The sequence below is a fragment of the Meriones unguiculatus genome, chromosome 5, assembly GCF_030254825.1.
Source record: "Meriones unguiculatus strain TT.TT164.6M chromosome 5, Bangor_MerUng_6.1, whole genome shotgun sequence".
In the NCBI taxonomy this organism is placed as follows: domain Eukaryota; kingdom Metazoa; phylum Chordata; class Mammalia; order Rodentia; family Muridae; genus Meriones; species Meriones unguiculatus.
The window spans coordinates 113,993,715-114,019,468 of record NC_083353.1 but is presented as its reverse complement, the minus strand read 5'-3'; the positions used below and the strand labels follow the sequence as shown (position 1 = coordinate 114,019,468).

Sequence of the window (25,754 nt, the reverse complement as noted above, 5' to 3'; positions counted from 1 at the left end):
GCAGAGGCAGGTGGATCTCTGTGGTTTCAAGGCCAGCCTGGTCTACAGAGTGAGTCCAGGACAGCCAAGAGTACACAGAGAAACCCTGTCTCAAAAAACAAACAGGCAAACAAACAAATAAAAATGAATCATTTTTATTTTTTTCCACCACTGTTTATATATTGTTTCTCTAGCTATTAGAGAGTGTTGCGAGCAGAGCTTGAACAAGCAGTACCTTTGTCCCTTATATGAGTTCTTTTTTCTATACTTCTCTGTTTGTGACTTTGATTTGCCCCAGAAGACATTTCCTCCTAGGTCTCATCTGTGCCTGCAGTTTGCCAAAGCCAGGACATGGGATGGAGGGTCAGGAGCTACTGTGCCAGCAGAGAATGGAGATGTCACCCTGACTGGAATGGCAGTATTGGTGCAGAGCCCCCTGGATTGATTTTGAAGACATTTAGACGGTGATGTCACAGAATTCATAAATAGATACAGGAGAGGGGTTGGTGGCGAGGAGGTAAAGGGTTGCATTCAAGGCGCTTGGCTTGGGTAGCTTAGACGGTGATAGCTTTGCTCAGTGGGAAACTCGGGACAAAGTTGTATGGGTGCTAAGTTAGTCTGGAACTGGTCTGATATGTGTAGAAGTCGCTGTCTGCGTCTTAGTCGCTGTTCTATCGCTGTGAAGAGGCGCCATGACCAAGGCAACAAGCAGCAAGATCAAGGCAACTCTTATGAAAGAAATCATTTAAATGGGAACTTGTTTACAGTTTCAGAGGGATCATCATCATCATCATCATCATCATCATCATCATCATCATCATGGCGGGTATGGCACTGGAGCAGTAGCTGAAAGCTACATCTTGGCCCAGAGGCAGAAAGATGGGGGTTGGGACCGAGCTTGGCACAGGCTTTTAAAACTTCAAAGGTCACCCCTGGTGATATGCTTTCTCCGAGAAGGCCACACCTCTTAATCTTTATAATCCTTTCAAATAGTGCTGGAGAAATGACTCAGAGGTTAGGAGCACTGACTGCTCTTCCGGAAAACCAGGGTTCAGTTCCCAGTTACCCCCATGGCAACCCACAACTGTCTGTAACTCCAAGATCTGACACCCTCACATAGACACACATGCAGGCAGAACACCGATGCCCATACAATGAAACGAAGGAATTATTTCAAAGAAAATAGTGTCACTCCTCGGTGACTAAGCATTCAAATATATGAACCCTCTGCGGCCATTTTTAGTCAAATCACCACCTGCTGGTAAACATGCCAGGGGAGCTTTTCAGTGGGAAGGTGGGTGTGTGCCCACAGAGCTCCGGTCCAGAGGAGAATATGTGAAATGCATGTTGGCACCAGTGTGACCCATGGTCACTCTTGGTCCTCTCAGATATCCACCTTTTGGCCCAGGGTTTCTCTGCCACAGATGTGCTCAGGCTGTGGAGCAAGAATAACTCTGTGGGATGCCGCAGCTGCTCTCAGATCCTCACTATGGGATGTTTATACCGTGTTTGTTAACGAACGTGTCCAAAACAGCGACCCTCCTCTTCCTGTGACAGGGGCCGTGCCATTGAAATGGCTTACCCATGCCTTCTCTGGAGAGCAGACACACAGGAGCCTCATCAGGCTTTTTGCATCTTGGTCGTATGCTACCTACTCAGCCTCCAGGAATGGAGTAAGGTAGAAGCAGACCCCTCCATCTTCAGCTGCCGTGGGGCTAAGTTGATCCTTGCTCTTTCCCGCTAGGCTCTTATATCGTCACTGAACAGCCTACTTAGTGGGTTTGTTGGCTGATGTAATCTAAAGTATCTATCGATTCTTTTTTTTTTTTTTTTTTTTTTTGCTATTTTTTAAATGTGGCGTTACTATGTAGATAGCCCGGTCTGGCCTTGAACTTGTGATTCTTCTGCCTAAATCTCCCAAGTGCTGGGGTTACAGGCGCCCCTAAGCCCTGCCTCATGTTGGCCCCATCTGGCTGTGTCAGCCTTTTTATTGTCGCCAAAGACAGCAGTGACGCTCCAGGCTCTAGCCTGCTCCTGCTGAGGTATTTCCAGTGACTTCGGCCTTTTTAATTTGTCAACTTCTCCAACAACTGGGGTGGGGGGAGGTAGGGAGGGACTCCTGGGGGCTGGCCCACGTCCGCTGCCCGCCGTGTAGACAAGCCTCACCAGCAGGCTTCCTGTCTTTTCATTTACGAACATCTGCAAAAGACGTAGCAAGACTCTCTTCCTCACTAGGCACCTGTTTGCAAAGCTTCGGGCCCTCACGCAGACGCACCTGTGCAGCAAGCAGGGAGGAGGACTGGCCAGAGGTAAGAGGGGCATGCTCCTTCATTCCCTCAGCAGCTGGAATCAAGGGCAGCGAACATGGTGGCAGATCCGCTAGAATGTTCTGGATGCGGCTCTCTGTTCCCAGCTTCCGTTTTTCTCTCAGAACAGGTCATGAACAGTGACTTCCCACTGGAATCATGAGCTCCAAAAGGCTAAGCTGTAAGCCATCCTCAGCTCTGCCCACCCCACTCTCCCAGCATGGTGTAGTGCTCTGGGCAGCAGGTGCCCCGTGGCGCACCCTGAAGCTGGGAAGAGAGAAAACGCAAAATAGTTAAGGAGAGCAGGGGAGGTTAGAAAGAATGAACAGGTATTGAGGATGGAGGAGACATAAGAAATGAAAAGAGAAACAGAAAAAAATAATAAACAAACCAGAAAAGCAAGAAAAAAAAAAAAAACAAAACAAAAAACAAAACACACAGCCGACTACTCGCAAGTTTTGAAAAATCTTCGCTAAGGATTATACAGACAAGAACGATTTAAGCCGCTCAGTCTGTGTGGCCTCTTTCAACTCTCAGTGCTTATGTGAACTCTTAAACTCTTGTCTTCTTCTGTGGATGTTTTAGGATTTGGGCTGGTTGTGTTTGTTCTCGAGGTGCCTGGGCTGCGCTCAACACCCTAGGTTTTGGGTGCTACCCTTTCCCCAGGCCCCCCAATAGCTGGTTCCATTGTACATGCCGCTGTGTCCTGGGCTGATATTTAGGAGTTTTGAAATGTCTACGGGAACTCTGTTTTAGTCAGCCTGAGTTAAGAAATGGGGAGGATAGGTTATCAGAAAGTGTTAGAACTGGCCTCTTCTCCATGAAGGGCTGTGAAGAGATCCTCTTCTTTTTGGTAGACATGTTAGCAGAACAACTAATTCTGAGAAGGTTAGTCCTGGCTACGGACCCCAGTGGGCTCGGTGGGAAGTGGACGCGGGGCAGGACTCTATTTCTCAAGGTGGGGTGAGCTGTCCAACTCTAGCCCCGTCCCCCCTCAGACCTTCCTCCTCTCCTAGCACCACATGGTCCTGAAATCATGCTGTGTCCCTGAACATCCTTCAGTCCATAGCCCGGAGAGCTGTCTCCTGAGGTTCCGGCTGATCCTTCAAAACAGGAAGGTTCCATTTTGATAACTCAAAGACTCGACCGAATGGGATCGCGCTTTCCGAATGCCCTGCTCTTGTAGGGCGCAGGGGTGGGTTTCTGGTTTTTTTTGTTTTGTCTTGTTTGTTTGTTTGTTTTGGTGAGCAAGGCCTGGAGAAGAACCTGAGGAGGGACAGCGATGGTACTTGCGCTGTCTTAGAGTCTGTAAGTTGACACAAAATGGCCGTCCGGCTGTGCTGATGAAAGAAGCCCAGGAGCCAGATGCTCGCTTGTCCCTGTCGACCTGGGGCACACCCACAAGGGGCCTGCTTCTAAATACAAGCTCTCCCCGACCTCACTCAGTTCTAGGCAGAGACTCCGAGTAGCCTTGAGCCTTTGCCCTTGACCACAGTGGTTGGAACTGGGAGGCCAGGTCCAGCCCAGGCCCAGCCCAGGCCCAGCCCAGGCCCAGCACAGTTGAGTCTCTTAGTAAGTGTTTGGTGGGTTGAATCGCTTGGGTGGGGATGGGAACCGAGGCGGCTGAGGGGAGGATGCCCACGGGTGGGCGTCTGTGTCGAGTGCCGCTTGCCAGGCGCGTAGACGGTTCTTTCAGAGACGAGGGAAGAAGGGGGTACGAGCCCCCGCCCGCCCCCACCCACCCCGCCGTGTGTGGGCTTCTGAGGCAAAGGAGAGGGTGGCAGAGGTTGCAGCCACCGAACCACAAGGGTCTCCGAGAGGGTCACAGCTCTAGGAAGTTGATGCGAAGCTAGTCAGGAGGCGAAGGGTGTGCGGCGGCGGGGGCATCCCACAACTGGGCCAGAGCGGGCTGCCGGGGGGGGGGCCTCGAGGGGAAGATGAAAATGCCCGTGGGACCACAGGCTGTCGCTGTGGTGGGGCTGCATCCTCCTCTCCCATCTCTGGGGGGCCCTGTGAGGGCGGCAGGGACCTCAAGCTCCTGGAAGTTCTGCGGTACGTGGTGTCGTGGTACTGTCTTTTGTGTGGTCCCCGTCTGTCTCTTTTTGGCCTAGTGTTGGCTGCATGCATCTCGCCTCACCAGAATCCCTTCTCGACTGCGTCTCTCTATCATTTCCAACAGGCTCTGTGCTTTTTGAGTCTTGGTGGATCCCGTGAAGGGCAGCTATTGTTGTAATGACCTTTCCGAGTCCCTTCCTCCATCCCTTCTGTCTTCCCTTGAGTCCCCTGTATTTAGGTTTGTTTTTTTTCCCCCAGAAAACCTGTCCACTCTCCTTTGTCCACCATGTCGTCCCTCCTACTCTGCAGCCAGTTCCTCTTACATCCACCGCTCGGGTCCAGCCCACGGTCTGCAGCTTCCTGTCAGAGCAGAGCTTGTGGAGGACCAGCTGGCCTGTCTTCCACATGAAGCCAGGCTGCATGTTTACAGGGTAGAAGGCTCTAGGTCGTGATGGCATCTGGGGTGGGGGAAGAGGAGAGAGGAGAGAGACAGGGGTCATTCCAAGGTGAAGAGATAGTAATGGCTGCAGCTCAGAGAAAGACACTCAGGGAGCTGAAGACCGAGCCGTAAGCTATGGGAAACATATTTAGAAATGCAGACATGAGCAGAGAAAGGGGGAGGGGAACTTTGCAGCCAGCCAGCCCTTACATCCTTTCCCAGGGGTGCACCGGCTGCTACCGTGTGAGGCGAGCGCCTCTGGAGGACTGAGGATGTGGGAATCAAAGGCCAGGTCTCTGTGGTGGCAGCGGAAACCTGAAACACCCGAGCAGGTTGGGGCTGGAAACCCACAGCCTCTTCCACCGAGCCAGATCCCAGGGTGCATGGCAGAGACACCCGGAGCTAGAGCTGCACGGACTCCAGAATTGTGGGGTGAGGGAGAGAAGGGGGCTACCATCTGGGGAAGAGCCAGGGATGCCCTCGGTCCTCAAGCATCGTTACCAGAGCAACCAGAATTTCGATCTCCTGGAGGGAGAGCCCACAGAGAGACTTCGTTTCCCTGTCAACTTCCACTCGCCAAGGACAGACACTCACCTGCTCATCAAGACTCTCCATCTGAGCTTGGGGACAGTAGGAAACCTTTTTTGGGGGGGCTTAGGCTTTCATCACCACACCCTTCCCTTAAATGCTCTGCAGGTCCTACCGCCAGCTAACTGGGCCAGCTTGCAACCTCCTCCATGACTATTGTGACCAGTTTCACGCCCGCCTTCCCCAGAAACCTCTCTGTTGACCGCTTCTCTTTCTCGCTCCCTGCTTGAAACAAAATGTATTCTGTCTCTCTCTCTGTGTCTGTCTGTCTGCCTCTCTCTGTATCTATTGTCTATCTGTCTATCCATCTGAAGCATCTGTTATGTTTCAGGTTCTTTAAAATTCCTCTTTCAAGCTGGGCGGTGGTGGCTGGCACGCATCTTTAACCCCAGCACTGGGGAGGCAGAGGCAGACAGATCTCTGTGGGTTCGAGGATAACCTGATCTACAAAGTGAGTTCAGGACAGCCAGGGCTCTTGTTACACAGAGAAACCCTGTCTCAAAATATGAACGAATCCCTCTTTCAGCCAGTGGAGGGGGAACCGGACAGAGCTGTTTCTTAGCTTCCCTCAAGCCTTATTGTTGGAACAAGCCTCCAGCACCTACTCCTAGCGCTACGTCCTTATCAAGAATTATGTATTTGGGGTCAAGAGAGAACGGTGGATAAAACTGCAAGTGTCATGACCTGAGTTCAATCCCCAGCACTCACGTAAAGGTGGGAGGAGAGGACTGACTCAGCCAAGTTCTCTGACTTTCTCCCTCCCTCCCTCCTTCTCTCTCATACACACAATAATAGATAATAATATACATGTCAGAGCCCAGCAGGAAACAAAACCCACCCTAGATGGCTCAAGGGATTGTGTAGAAAGGGAGTTTTTACAGTCAGGGACAGAGGCACGCAGACATAAGCCAACAACAGTGAGGTGTTAAAAAAAAGAAAGAAAAAAGAAAAAGGCAAAAATGGTGTTTCTGTACGCCAGGAAGACTCTAAATTGAGGATAAGGGCTGACAAGCAGTGTTTGCGATGGGGCAGGGCAGAGGGAGGGTGGACACGCAGCTGTTGGTAGTGAACACGCCCAGAGCATGGCTAGAGAGTAGAGAAAACACTCTAGCCCCTTCTAGGCTCCTTCTGACATTTCCCATTGGCGACCCCAAGTGGTCCCTAGAAGGCCAGGAAGCCTAAAGGACACAAGCAAGAGCAGCCATCTGCTTTAGAGGATGGAGAAGGGTAAGCAGCGTGGTGGACTGACTCGGTTCCATCCTTGCCAGGGCGGGGTGTAGATACGCACTTAGTGACCGGCCGTCCTTCTGGGCTTCCCTCCCTCCCTCCTTCCCATCATTCCTTGCAGCTACATTTCTGTAGTACTGAGGATGGAACCCAGGGCATGCTAGGCCCACCCTACACGGCTGAGCTATGTCCTCAGCCTGCAGTGACCCGCTGAAGACACTGCAGGAGCGTATCTCACATAGGAGGATGCAGCAGCGAGTTACTTGCCTCTGTTTATCCTGTTTGGCTTAAGCTAAGCAGGCGCTTTATCCGGTCTCTGCGCTGCCACGGGTGCCAGCCTTGTGGTGGCTTAAGGCAGACCTGGGCCTGTCATCCCCGTCCTTGTGGATGGAGTTCAGGCTAGCGGGGAAGGGATTATATGAATCACTCTCTCTTAAGATGGAAGATGGGATGTGGCCAAGAGAACAGCAGCGGGGAGCTGAGTTCAGAAAGGGCAGATTGCTGTAGCGTGGCCGGCAAGGGTGAACCAAGGAGAAAGAAAAAATCAGGCTTGGGAGAAAGAGTAATAAATAAGTCTTCAAGAATATCTCGTCTCACCAGCTCTGGGCCAGATCCCTGCTGAGTCTCGCCCTAATAGTCACTTCTCTGAGGTCCACTTACAGCCTGGGCCCTTGGGTTGCATTTGGGATGTGTGTGTATGTGTGTGTGTGTGTGTGTGTGTGTGTGTGTGTAAACTTCAGTGGCTCCAGTCACCCCCAGAACCACTGTCAACTCTCCCAGCTTGCCTGTTAAGATCTATTGTCAGGCCCCAAATACCTTCATACATCAGCTCCAGGCACTGCTCTCCCAAGCTCTGTTTTCTTTCTTAGCATTTCCAGCACAGCCCCTCACCCCTGCGTGCAAGGGTCTGAGAATGCTCCTCCCTCTTCTCCTCCACCTCACTGCCTGGGTCTTCTGGAGGTTTGTGAAAATGCAAATGACTAACCCTACACCCCAGATTTGGACCCCCAGGTGTGGGGTGGGCTCATGGATTGGTTTCTTACAAATTCTATCTCTCACATATTTCCTGGATAGGCATGCAGCAGCAAAGATTCACTCTTCTAGCTCCGTGTGGCAGATGCAGGCAAATCTCTGTGAGTTCGAGGCTAGTCTTGTCTGCACAGTGAGGTCCTGGCCAGCTAAGGCTGGCAGTGAGGACTGCTCTTATTCTGAACTGCTGTCCCTTCCCTTTGGTGCAGCCTCTACCTGAGGCTTTCTGCCCTTAGCCTCACTGTCAGCCTCATCCACAGGCATCGGTCCTTCTAGTCTTTGTGCCCCAGACTTCATAGGCTTTCCACTCTCTGTCTGATACTGAGCAGGAAACGAAGATTCTAGGTTTCTTTTTTGTCTTGTTTTGTTGGTTGGTTTTGTTTTCTCTTGAACCTCACACTGTTGGGATTCCAAGTCCTGAGCATTTTATCTTAAACAGGCAAGGGGGAGGTGCATGCCTGTAATCCCAGAGGTCAGGGAAGGAGGATCAGGGGTTCAAGCTTCTCCTTAACTAAAAAAAAGAAAAGACAGACAGACAACCTGTGCCTGGACTCTCACACCTTCCAGCTGTCTTAGGGAGGTCGTGTCTTTGCTTCTCAGGCTCATCTCTCATCCTACAGCTGGAGGGATCAGCTTCTCTAGAGAAGGAGAATCACCTTCTCTCCCTAAAGTTCCGGAGCTTTCAAGGTCAAGGGTCTTAGCCTACATTCCAGGACCTTCAGATACTGGCCCAGCTCAGTCATCATTACTCTGCCATCTTCTCTCTAAACTGTTTTCTGGTTTCATCCACAAAGAAGTCATTCTTGGCCAGGCCACAACATTTTTAAAAATCTGAAAAAAAGAAAAAAAAGAAAAAATTGACAGTGTCTCATATAGCCCAGGCTCACCTCCAACTGTCTATATAGCTGAGGATTACCTTGAACTCTTGATTTCCTGCCTCTCTCTACCTTCTGCGCTGGGATTGTTGGTATCCACCAACTCAGCTAGTGCCACTCCACACCTGGTGCTCCCGAACCCAGGGCCTCGCACATGCTAGGCAGGTACTTAGTAACCGAGCCACATCCCCAAACCTCACTTCAAATTTTTTTGAAAGTTTTGTATTAAAACATTGCCACCGTCACCACAGCCGTTCAGCGGAAGAGCTGATGTGAGCAGTTGCCTAATGTGTGCGGCCCTGAGTCCCAGCTCAACAAAAATCCTGTCAAAAACGAATATACTGGTGAGATGGTTTAGCTGGTAAAGATGCCTACTGCCAAGACAGACCACCCAACGAGGCCCCTAAGCCTGGTGAGGGAGAGAACTGATTTCTATAACTTATTCTCTGGCCTCCACAGAATTTATTTAACACATGATAAATAAATAAATAGGTTTTTAAGTAAATAAATGAATAAGTCAATTTTTAAAATGAAAAACAAGCTCTCCCCCCTTTAGTAAGGGATGTGCTTTGCTTTCAGTTTGATGCTTTTCTTTTTCTTCCTTTCTTAAAGACGTTATTCTTAGGCAATTTTGTACATGGGTCTAATGCATTCTGATTGCTCACCCCCCACCTTCTTATCTTCCTCCCGCCTCTATCAACTACCCTCCCCTTTCCAGCAAGCTCCGCTCCCACCTTCACGTCTTTTCCGTTTTGTTTTGTGACCCACCGAGTTTAACTAGGGCAGCCCCAGAGCGTGGGTACCCAGCTGCCCACTGCAATGGCAAGACACCAGTGGCTTTACCACTGAAGACCATGACCATCCCTCCTCCAGCAGCTGTCCGCTGCCCATCGTTCCTCAGGGAGAGGTGGGGTCATGAGCCCCTACCAGTCCCTGACTGGGCCCAGTCTTGTGCAGGCTCAGTGGTTTGAGGTTGGCAGAGGCTGTTCCTTTGGATTGCGCTCGATCTTGGAGCAGCCTTGCTTTTGGCAAGCAGGCAAGAGACACAACCAAACTAAATAATGGGCTGGGGGTCCAGTTCAGGGGTGGAACTCTTGCCTAGCAGGTGCAAGGAGCTGGGTTGCATCTCTGGGATCATGAAACAAACAAACGAGGCAAATATGCAGCCTGGTGCAAGGTCCATCTGTAAACATAATGTGCTAAATATTTGAAAATTACAGTTATCAGGGCCAAGAGTGTGGCTTGGTACTAGAACACACATCTGGTGTATGGGAATCTAGGTTCTTGGCCCAATACTGGAGAAAAACAAAGCAAAAAAAAAAAAAATTTACAATATCAGTAAAGGTGATATGGTTTACAGGTGAAATAAAGGGATCTGAAAACGGTTTCCCAGAGTTTCTGAACCTACTTGTGCCAAAGCTTCGAATAATTAGCGAAGCAACGAAACCCATTTAATAATATTGTCTCTTAAAACTAGATTTGTGTGTGTGGGGGTGTATGCATGTTTGAGTTAGCATATTTGGGGTGTGTGTGCGGGTACCCACGTCAGCTTGCTTCAGTGATCCCCTAGCTCTGTCTCCCAAATGCTGGGGTTACAGGTGCCTGCCTGGCTTTTAAGCGAGGCCTGGAGGTCCAAACTCTAGACCTCACCTTTGCATGGTAAACACCTTCTTCACTGGCCATCTCTCCCGCTCAAAATTAGGTATTTCTTAAACAAAGAGAGCAGTATCCCCCCCACCCCACCCCTTTGGTTGTTGTTCTGAACAGGGTTTTTCTGTGTAGCTCTGGCTCTCCTGGAACTCAATCTGTAGACCAGGCTGGCCTTGAACACTGAGATCCACTTGTCTCTGCCTCCTGAGTGCTGGGATTAAAGATATGTGCCACCACCACCCGGCTATAATTACTTTTATTAAAATGCTAGTGGGCTCCCTGCCCCCATCTTGAGATAGGGTCTCATATAACCCAGGTTAGCCTTAAACTTGCTATATAATTGAGGCTGGCCTTGAACTCTCGTGTGTGTGTGTGTGTGTGTGTGTGTGTGTGTGTGTGTGTGTGTGTGTCTGGAACCTCTGCTGAGGTCAGAAGGATCCCTGGTACTGAAACTACAGACAGAACTATGTGGGTGCTAGGAGTCAAACCTGGGTCATCCACAGGAGCAACAGGTGATCCCAACTGCTGAGACTCAACTCTGCAGCCCATTTAGTTTCGTTTTTGAGAGAGGGTCTCACAACATAGTCCTGGCTGGTTTTGGACTCCTGGTTCTCCTGCCTCAGCCTCCGAGCTACTAAGATCACACGTGTGTGCCTCTGTGCCAGGGTAGGATACTATTATGTTCGTGGAAGGGCCTGGAACCGTTGTTTGTATTTGACACCCTTGAATATCCTAATGTCTGTACGTATGTCAAATGCCGCCATTGCTCAGGATGTTAAAACTGCTGTTGTGCTACCAATATCACAGTCTTAATTTGGCCCAGTTTTATGGTACCTTACTGCAGGGTGCCCACATCAGCATGTTAATAAGGCTCTCTGGGTTGGTTATAAAGGTCCTGAGGGAGAGAGAGAGCTCTGTGTGCCCCAGGCCCGAGAAATACCTGAAGACTAATGACTTCTGTCTTCCTCTGTCCCTGCCACTTCTGCAGACTCAGATCCCTAGGGACTCAAGCCCGCCTGCCTCAGCAAGGCCACCGCGCCCTGTCCCAAGAAATGTCTTTTAGGCACTTGCTCCTGGTGCTGCAGCTGTGTAAGTTCTCTGACTCGGGGACCAGTGGCAGATGGCTCGGGAGGGAGGCAGGGCAAATGGGAAGACAAAAGAGGGGGCCCGGAGGGAGACAGCTGTAACATTTGAAGCATGGCTTTCTTTTCTGTGAAGCGCAACTCTTGGCTGTCACTCAAGGGAAGACCAAGACCGTGGTGGTGGCCAGAGAAGGCGACCCAGCCACGCTGCCCTGTGGAAGTTCCCAGAAGGCGATAGCATACTTCACCTGGAAGCTCCCCGACCAGACAATGATTCTGCAAAATCCTAGATACTTTCTGACTAAAGGTAGGATTCCCTGCTCCACAATCCAGAGGGGAAAAGGAAATAGTGAGTTGAATTGAACTTGCTGCTGGAAACCTGTTCCTAGAAGTCCAAAGTTCCAGGATGGCTAGGGTCAACACAATCTCGGTGGCCCTCTCTTTTGGGATCTCCCTTTTCCAACTGATGGTGGCTTCCAGCACCCTGAGTTTATTCTTTTAGGATTTATGACTTTAATGGACGTTGCAAAAAATATCATATAAAGTATATGATTTCAAGAGTATTATTACTACAGACCACAAAGATGATGTGATACTTTGTTTGCTCCCATTAAAAGCAATAGCTTTTGTGGTATTGAGTGCTTGTTGAGAGCGTATAGGGGGCTAGGTTTGATTCCCCAGAAAAAAAAAAATCAAACAAAACAAAGCCAGGCAGTGGTGGTGCATTCACTCAGGAGGTAGAAGCAGACAGATCTTCGTAAGTTTGAAACCAGCCTGGTCTATAGAGCCAGGACAGCCAGAACTACAGAGAGAAACCCTGTCTCAACAAACAAACAAAACAAAACGAAACCACTGAAACACAGGTACGTGTGTCCTATGATCGTAGAAGTAGGAGAGGGAGGCAGGAAGGTGGTAGGTTCTGTGGTCATATACCAAGGCTGTCTCCAAAGTGAATTTATTTAAATCTTAAAAGTGAACGCATTCTAAGATGCTGTATAAAGTAGATAGTTTTAGCTAAACTATGTACGATGTCTCTGAATGGCCGAAGTCTGAGAAACACAGCTCCAGCCCAGCCTTTAGTCTTCCTGGTGAAGCAGCTCAGACCCAGCCCTAAGCTTTTATGCCTACTCAGAGGCAGAGCTGGGATTGGAGTCCTGGTCTGGGCCTGCTCTTGAAAGCTGCGTTCTAGGCAGTCAGATCCTGTCTGATATTTAGACAGAAAATTTAAAGATGAGTCTATATTCCTATGTATAAAATGCTTAGGCTTGGGCTGGTGAGATGGTTCATGAGGTTAAAGGTGCTTGCTCCTGGCAAATCTGACAACCTGACCTTTGTCCCAGGACCCACATGGTCCACAGCTTGTCCTCTGACCCCCATGTGTGTGCTCTGGGGCATGAGTAAGGAGCACTTTCACACAGGCTCTAGATAAACTAATAAACGTAGTAAAAAATTTAAAAACACATATAGTTATCTGAAATAGGCATGTATTTCTAGATCATTTCTTTTCAGTAACTGCCTAATTCCTTACTCGACTATACTGTGGTTTACCTGACAATCTCCATATTGTTGGGCATTTAGGCTTTTTTCGGTTTTAACAAGAGGATCTCCTGAGGGTAATTTTGTATCCTTGAACACATTTTGCAAATACCTTTTTTAAATTAAAAATGATCTTATTACTTTATGTGTATGGGCGATTTGCCTGCATGTACACCTGTGTACCACGTGCTGCCTGCTGCCTGAGGAGGACGAAAGAGATTGTTGGAACCACTGGAACTGGAGCTCAGACGGTCACGAGCCACCATGTGGCTGTTGGGGGCTGAACCTGGGTCCTTAGATAGAGAAGTCAATACTCCTAACTGCTGAGCCATCTCTTCAGCTCCAAATATCTTATTTTATGTGGGGTGTGCGTGTGTGGCATTTGCTTAGAGACAGGATCTTACTCAGTAATCCAGGTTGGTCTGGATCTCCCAATATTTTTCCTACCTCAGCTTCACAGAGCACTGGGATTACAGGCACAGATCATGAGACCTGGCTTTCAAAAAGTCCTATCTCTGTCGGATATGGTGGGGCACACATTTAATCCCAGCTTGTGGGAGATGGGGGTAGGTGGATCTCTGATCTACATAGAGAGTTGCAGGACAGCCAGGGCTACACAGAGAGATCCTGGCTCAAACAAACAAACAAACAAACAAACAAAAATAACCCCACATACCCCACACAAAACTTACCTCAGTCCTAGAGATAAGTCTCATCAGATGCCATTTAAATTTGACATGAGTGTGAAATTGTTCATTGAGATTGAGTTCATTCTGAGACAAAAGTTCTCGTTATCTACGAACCCATGAAACTAGACAAGTTATGTGCCTGTAAATAGAATGATTATCAGGCATAGGATAGACTTTTCATTCAAGAAGAAGAGATTAAGAGGGAAAGGGTACTGGGTAGATTGGCCAGGTAAGTTCCATTAAAAAAAAAATTTTTTTTTTTGAGACAGGATTTCTCTGTGTAGTTCTGGCTGTCTTGGAACTTGCTCTGTAGACCAGGCTGTCCTCGAACTCAGAGGTCTGCCTGCCTCTGCCTCCTGAGAGACACGTGCTGGGAGAGACAGCTCATGAGATCTTAAGAGTCTGAATGATCTGCTTCTGGGCTAGATTTGCACCCAGGACCCTGCAGGACTGGAGTCTCATCCACACAGCAGAGGCCAGATGGCCTGTTTGTTGGAGCTGGGATAATGGCTGTGAGAGCCCCTGATTCACTGGCAGGGTGATTTCTCCTCCCCTTGAAAACAGCTCACATTCAAATCGAAGCAGCTCTCCTGTCTGCTCTTCCAATCAAGGAGTCTACAGCCTTCCCCCATTTCATTGCTTCATCTCATGACCCCCTTAGTCCAAACAAGCAGTGTTTCCGCCCACATAATCTCCCAAGCTCTTGTTGCCCGGAACACATTTCTTCATGTTTAGAGTATGAATGGGCTGATAATTTTCTGAATCTTTAAGACCGGGTCCTTTTTGCTTAGAATTCTACCTACACACACACAAAAGTAGAAAACTAACACAGCTTAGTCAAGTCCTTTGTCCCTTTGTAGTAAGAATCCGGCTTCCAACAGCACACGATTCACTTCTCTGTCGACCTGACACCCAAGGCATAATTAGACATACGAAAGAGGCACGGACAGAAACTGACCTCGGGAAAGGCAGCCCCCGCTTGCCAAAGGCTAGGGAAGGAGCAACCTAGAAAGGCAAAAACCTCTTAGATAATACTACGCTCCAGCCAACATCAGAGGAAAAGCCTGCCCCTGTTCCCTAAGGCATTGCCAGCAGCGAGTGAGACTTCCCCTTCCTGAGGCTGGAATCGAGTGTCCCAACATCTCCACTGGGATGGTGTCCTAGGAGATGAGCTCAAGGGCTAGATGTCCATCCAAGACAGCCTGCGACAGGCTCCGACAGTATTGGCGGAAAGAATTAGAAGAACACGGGTACTCAGCCCGCCTGGCAATCAAGAACACCTATTCCTGTAGGGGTGTTGTCAGAGAAGTCCTGGTGGACCCAGCAGTCATGAGACCACCACGTTGCAATATGGGTGTTCCTCCAGTGCCAACAGATGAGGGCAGAATTTTTTTTAATAAGGTGGCACCTCGCCTTCCCCCCCAAAATATTGTCCAAAGGAGACAGGGTTTCTCCATGTAGCTCTGGCTGTTCTGGAACTCTTTATGTAGACCAAGATGGCCTCAGACTCACAGAGGTCCACCTGCCTCTGCCTCCTGAGCGCTAGACTTAAAGGTGTGTGCCCCCACACTGGTATTTCAAAATCTTAAAGAAAACAACATAGTACTCGAATGTCCAAATGTCCTGCTTGCTTCCCTTCCTTCTTCCTTTCCTTTCTTTCTCCTTCCTTTCTTCCTTACACACACACACACACACACACACACACATATACACACACACACAGATTTTTTTTTAAACTTTCAATCAATGTCTCAGAAGAAAAAAAAAAAAAAGAATGACTGGTAGAGTGCCTACCTAGCATGTGGGAAACCCTAGTTAGATCCCTAGCTCACCATAAGCTGGGCCCAAGGGGTCTCTAATGCCAGGACTTTGGATACAGAGCAAAAAGATCAGAAGTCTGAGGTCATTTTTAGCTATGTAAAAAGTTTGGGGCCAGCTTGGGCTACATCTGACCATATCTCAAAACAAAAGAAAACAATCAAACAAAACAAAAAAAGAGAAAATAGAAAAATAAAAACCAAACAGTAGCAGGCACAAGCCCTAACATGTCAATAATTACATTATGGATAGGTAGTCTGCACACATTACAATAGTCTACAGACATTGTAACAGTTCACACATTGTAACAGTTCCACACATTGTAAGTTACACACATTGTAAGTTCCACACATTGTAACAGTGCACACATTGTAACAGTCTGCACACATTGTAACAGTCTACACACATTGTAACAGTCTACACACAACAATCTACACTCATTGCTATTGTAATGTTTAGTTATTATTATAAGTTTAAATTAATCTCACTATGTAGCCCTCGCTGGCTTGGAAGTCACCATATAAATCAGCCTGGCCTTGAACTCATAGAAATCCACCTGCTTCTGCCTCCTGATAAAAGATGTGTGCAACCACTCTTGACCAGTATTCCTAATTATATATTTGTGAATTTGAGGCTGGGTTGGAGGTTTGAATCCAGGGCCTCCCACATCCAGGGTAACTGCTCTACTAGTGAATTTAATTTCCAGCCTCCACACATTAACAGACAGCGATGATGGTGGGGCTAAAGCACTGTGGCAGAGTGCTTCCCTAGTATGGGTGAAACCCTAGATTCAATCCGTAGTACTTCCAAAAAGGGAGAAAATAACCTTAGATAATATTATTGAAATTCCAGGTTATAGGAATGGACAATAGAAAGGGATGAAGGTCCATGAGAAAAAGGAGGGTGTTTTGGTCTCCTTTCTAATGCTGTGATGAGCACTGTGACCAAAAATAACTTGAGGAAGAAAAGGTTTATTACATCTTACATCCATTATTAAAGGAAACCAGAGCAGGAGCTCAAGGCAGAAGCCTGGAGGTAGGAACTGAAGCAGAGACCATGAAGGACCACTGCTCACTGGCTTGCTCCATCTGGCTCGTCCAGTTTGCTTTTCTCTACATCTTAGGACCACCTGCTTCTGGTTGCGCCGTCATCAGCGCCCTAGTTTAATGTTGTACCACAGCTTTGTAAAATGTAACTGTTGAGATGAAGCGGGAAAGAGTCCACAGGGCTTCCTGCTCTTATTTCTCATTCCTGCCTGTGTATCTGTGCTACCTCAAACCAGAGTTAAGATTAGCTTCCATGGACTCAAAACAGAAAGAAGGAAGCCGCTCCACCTGTAAAGGATGTTGTCAAGGATATTCTATGGAGCGAAAACTGATCAATACACAGTTTATATGACCCCACTGGAAATAGTATTTTTAAGCACGTGTGTCTGAGTGCCGTTGCTGGAAAGTGCTGGAAGAGGGCGCCAGATAACCTGGAGCTGAAGTCGCAGACTGTTGTAAGCCACTTGATGTGGGAACTGGCTACCAAACTCATGTCCTCTGCAAGAGCAGTAGGTGCCCTTAACCGCCGAGCCATTTCTCTGGCCTCGTTTTAATTTGATCATATGTGACGGCATAGAAAAATCTATACCAAACTGTCGAGAGGACCAGAATGGGGGACAGAGACGTGGAAGTGTTAACTCTGTAATTTTTGTAGTTTAAATGACTAACCTGAAAAGAAAAAAAAAAAAAAAGATGTCTTAAAGCAGCTTTTAAGAGGCAGGCTGTGGGCATTTTCTACACTGGCAAAGCGTTAGTTCATCAGCCCCTACATACCTCTTCAGCGGCTTCAAATCCCTGCTGCCTTGATTTTTGAGCCGTGATGGACTGTACTCTTGAGCTGTGAAACCCTTTCTCTCTTAAGTTGCTTTTGTCGGGGTGTTTTATCATAGCAATAGGAAAAGGAACTAAGACATGGACTGAAAGAGGAGGCACAGATAGGGTGTAGCTCGGGCATATGGCACCTCCTTAGCATGTGTGAGGCCTTGGGGTCCACTCCCAGCGCGGAAGAGGCGAGGACGGGAGGAGAGATGGAGAAGGGAAAGAAAAAATAAGTTTTATCGTTGGGGGGTAAGGGGTTGTCAGGAGACAGAGTGGAGTTTGCTCTCTCTTAGGTCCTGGGGATTGAGCTAGGGTCACCAAGTTGAAGGTCTTTTGTCACTGAGGCAAGAGGGAATTTTTAAGACACGGTCTCACCACGTAGCCTAAACTGGCCTTGAACTCTCCATCCTCCTTCTTCAGCCTACTGATGCCTGACTAGAATTACGGGTGTACATCACCACACAAGCCTGAACTATAATTTATTTGGCCATCCTTTGGGGGAGGTGTTTGGCTCCGAATGTGTATTAATAATCCTGATAGATGCCTGATAGATGCAACAGAGGCACATGCATTTGAGCAATTGTTTCAAGCGTGAGTGACAGTGTCCATATCTGTAGGCAAAGCAGCATGCATTCCCCGGGATGACAGTGATGGTCACCCGGCATGGCGCACGTACAGTGTCAGCCTGCAAGAGTGGGTGTTCTCCAAACAGCCATGTTGTCTCATAGTATTTTTGAGCTAGCGGGATATTCTTGCCACCCGTGTAAATAGATACGGGGGAGGGGGGTGTCCTTCTCACCACGCCGGAGTCTCTGATAGGGATGAAGGAAGACTGCAACTCAGAGCAGCAGAGCTGTGGGCACTGTGGCTGGCAGGGATGCCAGGGCACCTCAGCTTTCTTTGTATGGCTTCCATTCACAGTTTCAGACCAGAGGTTCAGCCGTTTTAATTCCAGGACAGGTGAATGGGATAGAGGTTCATTTCCTCTCGTCATCAATAACGTGAAGATGGAAGACGCCCAGTCATACATCTGTGAGGTGGACAACAAGAAGATGGAGGTGGAGCTGCGTGTGTTCAGAGGTGAGTGGGGCAGCCTGGGGCAGAGATGCCTTCCACGGTTCCTTCCACTCCTGCCCCCAAGCCAGGACCTGAACTGATGACATTGCCCAGGCCACAGGTGCGTCTCCCTGCTCCTCTCAGTTAGTGGGGGATGGACAAAGACTGAGGGGAGAGGGGAGGAGGGAAAGAACAGAGGAAGGAGACAAGGAGGGAGAGGAAGGAGACTCCTGCCCTCCTCTGGCAATGGGCACCCGGGAGTGAGGAGGGAGGCGCTGTTGCTGTTGAGGGGATGAGAGAGACGCTCTTGTTCTCCTTCTTCCCTAGTCCTTGGGGATGGTATGTGTGACACAGGTGCTCTGCTTCCTCCACAGTGACCGTCAATCCCAGTACCCGCCTGCTGGAGGGGCAGAGCCTGAACGTGATCTTGGAATACAACCATCTGGTTGATAACCCCTCAATACAGTGCAAAGGCCCAAGGGGTGGAACTGTCAAGAGAGCTACTGCTATTTTCTCCGTGCCCAACCTAAGGACTCAGGACAGTGGCCGGTGGACCTGCACCGTAACCCTGAACCAAGAGGAACGGACGTTGACCATAAACATCTTCGTGCTGGGTAAGGGACTCCTTTCCTGCAGCTTCCTTCCCACTACAGGAATTTCCGGGCCTCACTCTGCTCTTATGTTGATTCCTGGACCTGCTGGACCAGGTGGTGGGGATGAGTCGCGGTCCTTCTCTAGCTGAGGATTGTCCTGGGGGCCCTTCTCCCCTTAGAGAGCCCGTTACAGCAACCTAGGGAGTGTACAAGAAGGAAGAGTGGGAAGGTAGGAGGGGAGAGGCTCCAGAGTCCACTGTAGGGAGGCGGCAAAGCCACCTATTGTCCTTGCCGACAATTTCCGCTCCTACTAGTGGACAAATCCATTTACTCGGCAATATTAACACCAGCAAACCAGTCATACAGGCATACAGGCGTACTGCATCTCTACATCCCGAGCTAGGCACCATGGGACAGCCATGCCACAACCATGTGCCCCATTTCATTATTTTTAATTTTGGGGGGATCCTAACGTAATCACATCATTTCCCTTTCCTCTCTCCAAACCCTCCCAACTCCCTTTTAAATTCATGGCATCTTCTTAATTCGTTTCACACACAGCGCACTCACATAGACACACAGTCTGCATAATGTTGCTTGTGTGTACATGTCTTCAGAGCAGATCTTTTGCTTTTGTTGGATAACCAATTGGTGTGCTTTTGTTTTTGTTCTTGTTTTTTTGGTCTAAGGTTGAGGCCTCATGAGCTCTTCCCCTTCCACATTAGCATGCCCTACCCACTGGTGTCATCCTGTCTTAGGTCCCGTTTAGGCTGCCATGTTGGTGATGAGATTTTATGACATTCGTAGAGACACACTCTCAGAGCACACTCTCCCTCCCTCCGGCCCTTCCCACCTGCCGCCTGAAATGATCCCTGAGCCTTGGGTGTGGGAGCTGTGTTGTATCCGTGCCGGGTGGGAGTGGGCTCCACACTGCTGCTCTGAAAAGTGTTCGTCAGTTACAAAGAGGAGTTTTCCTGACGGTGGGTGGGGGGGGGAACTGCGCTTCTCTGTGGGTGTGAGGACAAATATTTAGAATGCTGTTGGGGGGTTATGATGGTTTAGGAAAGCGGTGGCTGCGGGGTGTGGTGCTTTGAGGAAAAATGGCCCTCATAGGCTCACGTATTGAACGTACTCACCAGGGAGTGGCACTGTTTGAGAAGGACTGGAAGGGTTGGGAGGTGTGGCCTTTTGAAGTAGGTGTGTCAGTGGGAGGGGGCTTTGAGGTTTCAAATGCCCGTACCAGGCCCAGTCTCTCTGCCTTTCTGCCTTTGGATCAGGTGTAGCTATGGCTCCGGCACCTGCCTGCCTGCCACCATGCTTCCCGCCATGACGATAATGGACTAAACCTCGGAAAGTATGAGCCAGCCCCAGTTAAATGCTTTCCTCTATAAGCGCTGCCTTGGTCATGGTCTCTTCACAGCAATAGGACAGTGACTAAGACACAGGTTCTTCTCCAATACCCATGACTTCACCAGCCCTGGGGAGTTGGTTAGGTTTCCACTGCCAGGAATCATCCCCTTCCCTGTTGAGTGGACAACCATGTATTCTTATCCGTTCGTTTCTGCACTCATGAAATGGATAGGATGCTACCTGTGACAGCACCAACCTTCTAGTACCATAGTGAGAATTATAATGGATGACATCTAGACCAGTGCCTGGCACACAGCAAAACTTATTTCAGTTTTGGCTCTTATTTTGTGAGGGTTGATAAACAAAAGTCAAATAGCTTCTGGGCTCCAGGGGTTCCAGGAGAGAGAAATGACAATCTTGGTGGGTAGATGGTCCCTGTGTCCCTGTGCCCCTACGCTCCTTTGTCTCTGTGCCCCTGTGTCCCTGTGCCACATGCTTGCCCCTCATATGCTCCCTCATTTTCCTCTTTCTCCTCACCCAGAGTTATTCCTGCTTCCCTCTCACCACCAGGTTTCCAGAAGGCATCTATCACAGCCTATAAGAGCGAGGGGGAGTCAGCAGAGTTTTCCTTCCCACTCAAGATAGAAGAAAACGCCCGGGGAGAGCTGAGGTGGAAGGCAGAGGAGGCCTCTTTCTTCCAGCACTGGGTCACCTTCTCCGTACAGAACAAGGAGGTATCTGTGCAAAAGGCCGCTGACAACCTCAAGCTCCATATGGAAAAGACACTCCCAATCAGCCTCAAGATAGCCCAGGTCTCGCTTCAGTGTGCTGGTACTGGCAATCTGACCCTGACTCTGGACCAAGGAACACTGTACCAGGAAGTGAACCTGGTGGTGATGAAAGGTGAGGAGTAGGCTGAGAGAGGGCAAGCTGGGGTGAAAGGTGAAAGGGGTGGTCCAGGGCTCTCCATGGCTGGTCAGGTCCCAAAAGGGAATGCTTTGATGCTGGTTGTCTGGCTAAATAACAAAGGGCTCTCCAGATTTTGAGCCAATTTTGCTTTCTGCTCTTGGTTTTGGATTTGTGTGCCTCTCTCTCTCTCTCTCTCTCTCTCTCTCTCTCTCTCTGTGTGTGTGTGTGTGTGTGTGTGTGTGTGCTGGAAACCAGGGCCTCATACATGCTATGTACAAAGTCTATACTGGGCAGTACCCAGTCCTGGGCTAGCTTTGAATTGAGGCTGGATGTGTGGATTACACATCCTCCCCCAACGTCTATAATCTACCCTGGGACTGGATCCACTGAAGCCCGGACTAACCCACAGGATCTAGCCTTTCCTCTGCCTGACCCCTCTGTGACCCTGACTAAGCCCCTTTGACATCATGGACCTGCTTGCTCATCTATTTTTTTTTCTTTTTTCTTTTTAAGATTTATCTATTTATTTAGTTGTGTGTGTGTTTGTGTGGGTGTCAGAAATCCTGGTACTGAAGTTTCAGACAGTTGAATGTTGCCATGAGGGTGCTGGGAATTGAACCCAGATCCTCTGGAAAAGCAGCCAGTGCTCTTAATCATTAAGCCATGTCTCCAGCCCATTAATATTTGTACATGAGAGAGAGAGAGAGAGAGAGAGAGAGAGAGAGAGAAGACAGAGAGAGAGAAAATGTATGCCACATGTGTATGACAAAGGAGGCCAAAAGGGCACATCAGATTCCCCTGGGGCTAGAGAGGTGGTGAGCTGCCTTGTGGGTCCTCTGGAAGGCCAGCAAAGGCTCTTAAGCTCTGAGCCCCACCTCTCCAGCCCCACCATCTTTTTAATATGGAACAAAATCTTAGCAGATAGTAGTGGTTGTAGACATCAACCTCAACACCGAGTTCTCTGTATCTTTAACTCATCATCACATCAACTCCACAAAGAGCAATGACTAACTAACCCTAATACTTGGGACTCGCCAGGCCTCATTCAAACACTTCAGCCAGCCAGCCAGCCATTTCATTATTGTCAGTGATGCATGTGGCTAAGCAGTTTGTCCAGGGACACACTGTGGGTGTCTCTGCGATCTCCGTAGCTGGTAAAGTAAGGACTGGGTTAGGCCAGAAGGAAATCCGGCTCAACACGACTTTGGATTCAAAGTCAAGGCTAGCCCCCCCCCCCCCAGGCGCCTTCTCCCTGACAACTACAGGAAAACATGATCTAAGAAGCTAAAAGATCACTCACATAAAGGATCATTTCCCCTGTTCCACGGAGTCACCTTCCTTATAGCTGAGAAGCCAGAGCGACAGGGCCCAGTTTCTGCCTCTCCTTCCTCTGCAGTGGCTCAGCACGACGATTCTTTGACCTGTGAGGTCAGGGGACCCGTCTCCTCCAATATGAGACTCACTCTGAAGCGGGAAGATCAGGAGCCCAGGGTCTCCAAGGAGCAGAAGGTGGTCCAAGTGCCGGCCCCGGAAGCCGGGGTGTGGCATTGTCTACTGAGTGATGGGGAAGAGATCAAGATAGACTCCAAGATCCAGGGTAAGGATCCAGTTTTCCAAGGCCTCGTGCTAAGCCTTGGCGACTGTGAAAACTTCCCAAGGGGTTAGCTAAGATGACCCAGCCCCCTAGCTCATCTGACAAAGGAGGCAGTTTGTACAGTGGCCTGAAGACTGAAGTGATGAGGGAGGGAGGTCCTTGCTCCTGGGTTCCCACTCGAATCTTCCAGACTCCCACTTCCATACAGCCTAGGCATAAGGCCTTCGTGGCTAAGAGCTACCTGCCTCCTTGGCTTCCTCTAAACTTAAACAAGCACATAGGCCCTGGCATGAGGCCCCTGCTTCTAGCTCCCTAGAGAATTCTAGAAGAAAAGAACAAACCCTTCCCTGTTCTGTAACCCCAAGGCCTAGTGGCCTTTGAGAACCCTGTGGACTCAGCTCTTCTCTCTGACCTGGGACCACAGGTAAGGCTGCCCCTACATGAAATCTCTTTCTTGGCAGTGCTTGGGGTGGAACCCAGGGGCCTCCTCCACCAGACCTATATCCCCAACCAAATTCCTCCCCCCCCCCCAGTTTCACCCAGAGGGTGGAACCAGGACTATCCAAAGTTCCTGGCTGTCGTGTTGGGGGGCATCTTCGGCTCCCTGGCTTTCATCTGGCTCGTCATCTGGTGTGTCAGGTACAGACGCCAACAGGTGAGTGAGCCTCCACCCCCCCCACTGGACCCTCAAGCACAGTACCTTGAACATGAGGCTGAGCCCCCTGCGACTGGCCTCTGGTTTAGCTTTCTCTGCCCAGCCCCTGAAGTTTTTCACTGCAGACCAGACCCTGCCTAGGATGCCACCTGAAGAGATGGGATTGCTCCTTCGAGAGCAGAGTCAGTTCAAGGACAAGTGGCTTAAGCCATAGAAAATGCTTCCTCTCTGCCTGCTCCCTCCCTTCCCCCCTCCAGGGGGCACCTCCCTCCTGGAGGGCCAGGGACCCTCACAACTCCTCTCCTTGTCCCTGGGCAGCGCCAGGCAGCACGGATGTCTCAGATCAAGCGGCTCCTCAGTGAGAAGAAAACCTGCCGGTGTCCCCAGTAAGGATCTGGGCTGAGAGGTGGGAGGGAGGGAGAGAGGGGGGAGAGGAGGGAAAGGGGTGAGGAAGACAAGAAAAAGGATTTGAGAAGGACCCAAGGTGCAAGGAGGAGTGGAGCAAGGAGATGAGGTAGAGAGGAGGTGACGGAGAGTGAAAAAAATGGAACTGGAGAAAGGATGGGCAGAGCTGGAGGGGCAGTGGGCCTGTGGTATGTCTGGACAGACCCCGCAGAAGTGACCACTCACTGTGCTGCAAGAGAAAAGCGGGGTCTGGAACCATGGGCACCTGAGGGATTGGGAGGATGGAATTGCTTCCTTTGTTCTCCTTTCTTCTAGCCGGATGCAGAAGACTCAACATCTCATCTGAAGCCTAGACCCCACCTGCAGCCTACCAACTGTGTCCTGTCTCCTCAGAGGCTGAGACCCGAGGACCAGATGAATGTAGCTGATCCTGTGCCTCTGGCCTCCTACTGCTCTCCTCTTCCACAGCCGGCCAGTGTTTCTCTCACTCTCTGTCCCCAAGCCCATCAGCAGAGATTGCCTACACTTTTCAGACACTTAAACACACCAGTTGTTCTTCCCAGCTTCCTTTTCACCAGAACCTCGGCTCTTCTCTGACTGTCGTTCTGCAACCTCTCTTCAGCTGTTTGCTTGGATCTAAGGGCCGTGCCCAGAGCCAGCCCTACCTGGCATGGGCGGTGGGAGTGGCACCTGGAAATACACAGTTTAGAAGAGTGGGCTCTGTGACCAAGCTGAGTGAGGGCCTTGTACGCAGATCACACAACCTTTCAGGGACAGACGCAGACCCAAAGACTGTGGAAGTCAGCCTCAGTTTCCACGCTACCTGCTTCTCACTTCTGGCCAGCGCACCAACACATACCCAGGCCACACACCCATACACACAGCCACGCACTGGTCCATAGAGCCAAATAGCTTATCTTAATTTATAAGCCGGTTTAATGTCCTGGGTGTTCAAGCCTAACAAAAACCTTACATGTGGGTGAGCAAGATGGCCCAGCGGTAAAAGCTCTTGCTGCCAAGCCTAATGACCCGAGTTCAGATCCTGAGGAAGGATAGAGCTGACTCTTGAAAGTTGTCCTCCACTCATGTGCAGTGGCCCCCGTATACACACAACACACACACACACACACACACACACACACACACACGGAGAAATCCTACAAGCTGGTAGCCATGACCAAGAGGACAGAGATGAACAATCATCCCCAGTAAAATGGAATTCAGGTTGGCTACCCAAGGTTGCTGATGTCAGGACCAACCCAGGGCCCCTGATGCCTAGAGCCAGTGTGCGTAACACAGGGATGAATGCCACACAGATCTCTGGAGCTAGTCACGGGCACTCGGCGGCAGCGGGGCACAGCAGAGACGGCCTCTCTCCAGACTGTGAGAGGGTGGAGGAACACTCCTTGATTCACATCCCTTCCTTACCACTGCTGTTTGGGGGGTCCGAGAAGCACGAAGCAAGGCTGGGAGCGTGCAGAGACCTGCCGCTCACTGTGTGCAGAGCCTCGAGGGTGAGCTGTGCTGGGGGTCCTTTAGGGAGACCCTTGTGGAAGGTGACTGTGCCTTCCACCTTTCCCACACATGCAGGGAGACTGGGGCTCTTAGTATTCTCCCTGCCAGCCTTGATCTGTTCCCCTCTGATTCTCAGCCTCCTCTGCCTCTTTCACTTCCCTGCCCTAGCACCTCTCTTTTCCCTCACAACCCCTTTCCCTTTTTTCCCTCCTCTTTTCCCCCAGCGGCCTCTTCCAGAAAGAGGCCCTCCCCCACCCCAATTGCTGCCAGACTCCTCATTGCTTCCTTTTTATTGGTGCCTATCCTCACTCCGGCCTCCTGGGCTGTCAGAAAAATAAAGACTATAAATAAAATGCGCTTTGTGTGTGTGTGTGTGTGTGTGTGTGTGAGAGAGAGAGAGAGAGAGAGAGAGAGAGAGAGAGAAGGAGAAGGGGAGAGAGAGAGAGATCGCACTTGTCTGGGGACCCAGGAATCTTTGGGGCTTTAAGTTGCCCCATCTTCAGAAAGAAGATGAAGTTGCCCAGAGACGGGGGAATTCT

The 25,754-nt window shown here is 49.7% G+C and overlaps 1 protein-coding gene across 3 annotated transcripts; it reads left to right on the top strand.

The window, feature by feature from the left end:
* Positions 1-1,539: 1,539 nt before the first annotated feature.
* Cd4 (CD4 molecule) lies at positions 1,540-25,568 on the top strand. Of its 3 annotated transcripts, none has more exons than XM_060384198.1 (11): positions 1,540-1,657; positions 2,215-2,288; positions 11,137-11,237; positions 11,367-11,537; positions 18,060-18,218; positions 18,569-18,808; positions 20,708-21,040; positions 22,443-22,643; positions 23,174-23,295; positions 23,614-23,681; positions 24,016-25,568. In XM_060384198.1, exons 1-11 carry the CDS (start codon positions 1,553-1,555, stop codon positions 24,044-24,046), a joined length of 1,605 nt encoding a protein of 534 aa, XP_060240181.1. In that variant the 5' UTR covers positions 1,540-1,552; the 3' UTR covers positions 24,047-25,568. The 3 variants fall into 3 exon arrangements, with proteins under 3 accessions (XP_060240181.1, XP_060240182.1, XP_060240183.1); XM_060384200.1 differs by lacking the exon at positions 1,540-1,657 and adding an exon at positions 1,924-2,021; XM_060384199.1 differs by lacking the exon at positions 23,174-23,295.
* The last annotated feature ends 186 nt before the right edge of the window (positions 25,569-25,754 follow it).